The sequence below is a fragment of the Mycetomoellerius zeteki genome, unplaced genomic scaffold (genome assembly GCF_001594055.1).
Source record: "Mycetomoellerius zeteki isolate Tzet28-1 unplaced genomic scaffold, Tzet1.0 scaffold44, whole genome shotgun sequence".
NCBI lineage: Eukaryota > Metazoa > Arthropoda > Insecta > Hymenoptera > Formicidae > Mycetomoellerius > Mycetomoellerius zeteki.
Genome location: NW_017257435.1, coordinates 85,745 through 92,844, shown reverse-complemented (window position 1 = coordinate 92,844; position 7,100 = coordinate 85,745). Strand labels below are relative to the sequence as shown.

Genomic DNA, 7,100 nt, shown 5'->3' with positions numbered 1-7,100 from the left:
GGGGGGGGGAGACTGTCTTTACAATTAAAAAAATACATAAGATAAATTTTTGGCGTGGAAGAAACGCAAAAATTCGCATTAATTAGATATTATTTCAAAAGAGATGCAAGGATGACAAGTATGCATGTATGTCTCATTATTGGCAATGATATTGAATTTGCAGGATCAATAACAGAGGACCACCCAGAATATCAGATGTACCACCATTACCGTCAGACTTTGACACTCCTGGCATGAATCCCCCGCCGCCGCCGTCGTCACATCCTTATCCATTCGAAAAGCCCCCTGCACCTGACAGACCGTTGTTGCCACCAGAGAGACCTATTAGGCCCTTTATCAGCGGAGTGCCATTACCAGAACAAATCGTGCCGCCTTGGAGTTGGGATTCTTCTTATAGTACGTCGTACAACCATAAATAATTACGTACTTAATTAATTACTTATTTTGCATGGGCGCTTTAACATAACGGAACGAGGATATACAAAATAAAATAATTTTCCGGGTAATTTTAATGAAATGAGACTTATTTGATCATAATTATAAAATAATCTTTATTTTATTATAAAATTATACAGAAAAAAATTAATTAATTTTTCTTTTAAGATGGGAACAGACGACCGCCACCTTACCCTCTTCCACCGTCATTGAATTCCTCCTTCCACCGCGACAAAAACCTTTCAACAACGGAGAACTCACAATATGATTTAAAACCGGAATCCGAAACGCCTCAGGAGAGCTCCACGATAAAGAAAGATGCCAGTCATCAAGAAACACTTATCGAAGACGACGATACTAAGAATTATGCTAGCAATTCTAGCAAAGATCGAGTCGAAACCACGGTAGCGACCGATAATTCAGCTATTCAGAATACAACGAAGAAACACGAACCCGAAGAGCCTACAAAGAAGCCTATTATTCACAAATATCATACACCATCGAAGGAAAACAAAATCAACAGTGAGGAAACATTGATCCTTGGTCTTGCTACGGACGTTACTTCGACTCACACGACACCACATTTGGAGTCTTCGGTAACGTCTTCGAACAGTGAGATCAAAGTTACGAAATCTTCGAAAAACGACGAAAAAATGTCTTCGACATCCAAAGGAGAAAAGTTGACCGAAAAAGTTACCTCGACCACTTCGAAGACTTTTTCGACTAGCACCTTGAATATCGAGACCAGTTCGTCGGTCCAAGTGATCGAATCTATGTCGACAAGAGTCGTCCTTCGACCGACCGCGACTACCGTGAAATCAAGTGTTGATACTAAGTTCGGTGTGAGTTTGGAGCCTAGTAGCACATCAGATATCGAATATATAGAAACAACGTCCAGCGTTTCGACGCCGACCGACGGTCTTCCTACGACTTATTCGAAGAACTTGGTCACGACGGAGAAGAACATTCATCCCACAACTTCGATATTCACGAAAAATATAGGCAAGTAAAAGATTACATTAGAGACGTATATATTACATAATATTAGATTATTAAGAAAGTTCTGAATCTTCGAGTTTTACGTACATAAACGGTTTTTTTACATATAAATTTATTTAGAAATAACGACAATTATTCCTCAACATCATTATGTTCAAAAACTATTCATCACCAATCTGTTAGCTGCCGTATTCTCGATACCATTAGTCTAGACTAGTCTAGAGATATCAAGGTATCGCAGTACAGCTCGCATATAATTCTGCTCCTGTATTGTTTAATTATGGTCTGTTTCGCTCAATGAAACATTTCTTGCAAGGACGATAATTTGAAACTGTTGAGCAAGTTAAGTAGCTTGACAGGAAATCTTTGCATCTAAAGAGCCTGAATGATTATACCGAGATCAAATCCAACAATTAGCAGAATGGTGATGAATGGTTCTTGAATATGATGGTTTTTCTTTTAAGAAATATTTGTCGTTGTTTCTGAATAAATATATGTATGTAAAAACCGAAGGGTGACTTATTAGAATTTTCCTGACAAGCTAATATTATTACAAGATATTTTTGTTTATACCAGTATCTTTGCACTATTATGCTTATATGCATATTAATGTATAATCCATAATTAATATGAATTATTTATTCTAAATTAATAAATAATTTATATGAGATATAATCATAATATAGGATCCACTGAACGTTATCGTCCGCGACCTGGAATTGTCCTGGACGATACTTTGGATTATACCGGAGCGCAAGGATTACCAAGTCAAAGGCCTTATTTACCTTCGAGACATCCATCCTTCGGTGATGTCTTTGACGTAACAGTTTCGGCTATTCAAGGACCCGGAGGAAGTTCTGGTAATTTTTGTATGATTGTCTATTCCACGCTCTACAATTTGCATCGAAATTCAGGATAATGTTATATTATTTTAAGTATGGTGCAATATGAAAAATATATATAGAGTTAAAAATATGTAATAATTTATAAAATATATTAAATGTATATTATATATTAAAAATATATATTAAAATACAAATATGAAAATATATCGAATAATGATATATAAAATAACAAATAGAAATTTGTCCTTCAATATTTGATGCGAATTATGATTCGTTTAAAGTAGGCCTTATGTCATTCTTTTAACTACATGTGCACATTTAGTTAACTCCATTTATCAATTTTTGCGTAGTGAAAATTTGTATGTTAATAATATCTTCTTTCAATATATGCAGTGTAAACATAGATTTTCATAAACAAAAAAATTAGAATTTTTTTAAGAGAGTAACTTAGATTTCATTAACTATAATCATTTCTTTAATTTAGGGGAAAGCGTTAGAGTGTCTCTAAATTCAGGTGGCAGCGGTGGTGATGTCATATTAACTTCTGCAGTAGGCGGAGAAGGTTTCGTGAGTATTGACGGCAAAAGAACATATCTGAATCTATTCGATACCACGGAACGGACGCCCACACCTACCCATGTACAACCTCAACCACCTAGAACGCAACCACCATCCATCATCGGCACTGGGTATGTCTTGATTTAATAATTAATAGAAAGCTTTTTTCGAGAATGTGTTATGTCAGTAAAAAGAAATATATTTTTAAAAGCTTTATGATTTAAATTTTCTGCCAAACGTTACACGATCTATTAATAATTTCGTTTTCTGTATCTTTGAAAAAGTTCACAATGATGATAAGATGGCTAACTTGGTTAAGGATAAATATATTAAATATAAAAATTAGTCGCATATAAAAAGTTTCTATTTCTCTTATCCAGTCTTGCTATTCCACAACCGGACTCTCCTGTTGCCACTTCCCGTCCGAATGTACCAAATCGGAGGCAGCCACCGTTATATCGAAGACCAACGCAGCCACCTGTCAGAATAGACACTTGTATCGTAGGCGATACAAGTACGTGCGACGCAAGTCAACACGAAGCTTGCGCGACGGTTCAAGGAGTATCAGCTTGTCACTGCAAGCCAGGATATGCAAGACTGCAGCATTCGCTGCCATGCAAAAGTTAGTAAGCGTTTAAAAATCACAAGATACATGTTACGATTATACAGTTTGCATCCCGTATTTCTCTTTCAGAGATCGTCAGTATTGTCGTGTCAATTAGAGTTGACAAATTTTATGACAAGAAGGTTGTATGGGATCGAGGACTAGCTGACAAGGACTCGGAATCTTATCAAACCCTTGCTTATGAGGCCAATAGAGCCGTAAGTATATAAATTAAATATAATATAATTAAATTTATTAAATTAAGTATAATAATTAAATATATGTAATTATTATAATTCTTAATTATTATTTAAAATATGAATAAGACGTTTAAAAAATAACTTGAACTCTTTTTTTTATAAATTTTATATTTTAGCTAACTAATTAAATAGAGTTTATTGATTTTTTTATATACATTATATAAATATTAAACATTTTTAATTATATCTATATCTGATTATGAAGTAAACTACAATATTAATAAAGTCCATTAAAAAGATCTCGATCAATTACTTATAACTATTTAATTAGAATATATATAGTTTATTAAGTTAGTTAGAATATAGATAGAAAAAAATTTATTTTTAACCATATATCTCTCTTTTTCTATTTATTAAATAAATGTAATTATTCGATTTATATTTATTGTATTCATAATATGTTTTACAGGTTGAATCTGCCATGTCTATGACACCATTTTCGGATGAATATATGGGATCGTTGATAAACAATGTATATCAAGGAGACGTGAGTCAAGGACAAGGCGGAGTTTTCGTGAATGCAACCCTGAAATTAACTTACGAACCGAGAACAATTAGGCCAAGCTTAGCCGGTGAGCTTCAAAGACACCTGCTAGGCGTCATTCATAGAAGAAATAACAATATCGGAAACAGTGCCCTGTACGTGGATAGCCCGCCGGGATCCATATCGAACTTGCAAGGTAAAACTCGATCGTTAATTATAATTAGTAGTTATAACTAGTGCGATATTTTGAACTGCGAAATGATATAAAAGTTATGAATTTCTAATGTAATTAAAATTTATAGATTTAGACGAATGCGCTTCGTCGGAGTTGAACGATTGCCATTCATCCTCCAGCTGCACTAACACTTTCGGCAGTTTCACGTGCACCTGTAGTCCAGGATTGAAGGATCCTCATAAAAACGATCCTAATGAATCTGGCAGGACGTGTTTGTCATGTCCCTCGACCTACTGCAATAATCGCGGCACTTGCTCCTATCAAGGAGATCAAATGCAATGCACGTAAGTAAACGCGATTGTACAAGAAATTCTTGTCAAGTGCACTGAAAATTTTTTCCCAATCTTTATATGCATATCTTTAGATGCACCGGCAATTATTACGGCGCACAATGCGAGGTCGATGGTGAAGTCCTGGGTGTCGCTATAGGCGCATCGGTGGCCGCGTTAATAATCATAATTTTGACTCTAGTCTGTCTCGTTATGTGGAGGTAATTACCGTTAAAAGAAAAGAAAAGAAAAGAATTTTGCAACTGTTGGAAGTTTTCCCCTCGCCTAGATAAAACTCTACTTTTCTAAAAGTATAATCTAATCAGCGCAAAGAATACTTTCAACAGTTGCAAGATATGCGTTCTGCTGAAAATAAATATGACCAATTATTATCACTATGTACATTAATACGTGAATTCAATTGTATATTGTCTTGCAGTCGTAAGTGGTCTCGCGAACAAAAATCTGCGGGTTCTCCGGTATATGGTTACATCCAAGGTGGAATACCTGGTACTCTCCCAGGTAAAATCAATTAACAGATAAATTTAAACTTGAACTTTTGCTAGTGGATATATATTTAAAGACATAAATAATTTATATAGGGACTTTAGCGAGGGTTGGTTCTGTAGGCACTTTGGCGTCTGTAAAACAAGGACCGCCAACGAATTTGCCACCTTACATGTGGGCCCATTTTGGGGAACATATGGCTACTGCGAATCTCTATGCGGTATGCATCAACTTCTTTTATTAATAATAAAAGAAATGTAATAAGAATTTTATCAATGAAGAAAATATCGCGTAATTGATGTTGAATTCGAGGAAACAAATAAATAAGAGTAATAAGTTTTAATATGCTTATAAATAGATGACAGACAATATAAACTTTATCACATAAGAAATATATGGCCGTTATATCATTAACTACAAGGTATCTATTAATTATCGAAATTACAAGTTTTTATAATTGCTATGCAATAAATTATAATGAAGGTGACTAATTTTTCTTATTGAATCGCTTTAGTTTTGCTTTTTAATAAGAAACTTATTGAAAATTTTTTTTACTGTCCAAGCTCAGCGATGTTCGGTTATCCACCCATGAGCGTTCATGGAACATTGCCTCCGGTCCCATTACCGCGACTTCAGGCCCCATTACGGCCGAGACAAAGACCCCAACCAGATCCGGATAGCTCAGATTCTGAGCCGCAAGATAAGGACAGAGCTGACCTAATTCCTCAGAACAGTGGTTTTCACGTACCGAGGCCAAAGTCGAGATCTTCATTAGCGGTGAGTATCCATTAATACATGCATGTATCATAATATTCGATAGAAAACGATAAATCAAAATAAATTGTATGTGTATGTGAAAAAAATTGATTTCCATTATTACGAATTTATTTCTAAATTAAATATTTTATATAGAGGATCAAGGATTGGTTTTTAAGTTTATCTTTCTGAAATTTAATAATGTTTCTTTATTAAATTTTATATAATGTAATTAAATAGAGAATATATACTGAATAAATGAAAAATTTATTTATTGAGATAGTTTTAATACACAGTTTTTAAATATAAATTTTATATAAATAAAAGGTCTCTTCCTTCATGTTAATGAAATTTAATAACAGATAAAAATAAAAAAAATTCAATAATTATAAAATCAATTTCCAAGAGCAAAAGAGATTCAATAATACCGCAAAGTAATTTTTAACCAATTCGCTTTAAATCATTATATTTTTGTGCAAATGTTTTGATCTGATCTTTTTCCGATTTCCTCTTCCAATTTTTAATCTAATTTAAACTGTTCGATTTCGTTTTAATCCGATCTGTTTGCATTACTATTTAATTACTATGATTGCAAAATCTAACTGAAATGAGTTGACTTATATTTCAGAATCAAAGCGGCATCTACAACGACGTGGAGTACGATCAGGGCGATGTTCATCATTTATCGAAGAATAACATCCCGATGTCTACTTACAGACCGTATTACAGAACGTGAAATTCGTATTGCGAGTGGTGTAAGCGTACGTGTCAAGGGACTGCACTAAATAACCCATCGCGAATTTATCGTCTAAAGTGCTCAATAAATAGTGCATTAGGACACGGTGTGGTGCTGCTGCTACTGGTGCTGGTGTAAAGTAATCCCACGGTAGAAACTGCAACTCGTTTCAGAGTCGTCTGAGCAAACGAACCGAACATAGAAGATTTGCACGTGAGGTGGAAGTGAGCCTATTCGTAATCTTGCTCACTATAAAGTCGTGTTCTTGTAGTCACGCGATATCGTATTTGCGATAGATCGATTAACTGTAATGATAAGTGTAATACGTAGATATTTATTACCTATTCAGTTTCGTTATTTGAATTAATATTTTGTAAAATTGAAAAGTTCATTCATATTAGATAATTTTAAA

The 7,100-nt window shown here is 34.2% G+C and overlaps 1 protein-coding gene across 3 annotated transcripts in view; it reads left to right on the top strand.

The window, feature by feature from the left end:
• Positions 1-7,100, top strand: part of pwn (calcium-binding EGF-like domain-containing protein pawn) — a 26,405-nt gene extending 19,305 nt beyond the window's left edge. For 2 of the 3 annotated variants that reach the window (XM_018454609.1, XM_018454607.1), the window contains exons 4-15: positions 164-396; positions 604-1,437; positions 2,121-2,294; positions 2,764-2,968; positions 3,218-3,459; positions 3,532-3,659; positions 4,111-4,381; positions 4,488-4,704; positions 4,785-4,910; positions 5,129-5,211; positions 5,292-5,428; positions 5,750-5,871. In XM_018454609.1, the coding sequence (XP_018310111.1) occupies positions 164-396; positions 604-1,437; positions 2,121-2,294; positions 2,764-2,968; positions 3,218-3,459; positions 3,532-3,659; positions 4,111-4,381; positions 4,488-4,704; positions 4,785-4,910; positions 5,129-5,211; positions 5,292-5,428; positions 5,750-5,788 (2,689 nt within the window). In that variant the 3' untranslated portion in view covers positions 5,789-5,871. Of the gene's footprint in view, positions 1-163; positions 397-603; positions 1,438-2,120; positions 2,295-2,763; positions 2,969-3,217; positions 3,460-3,531; positions 3,660-4,110; positions 4,382-4,487; positions 4,705-4,784; positions 4,911-5,128; positions 5,212-5,291; positions 5,429-5,727; positions 5,974-6,580 lie in introns of those variants that run through there. The other variant, XM_018454610.1, reaches the window with a different exon arrangement.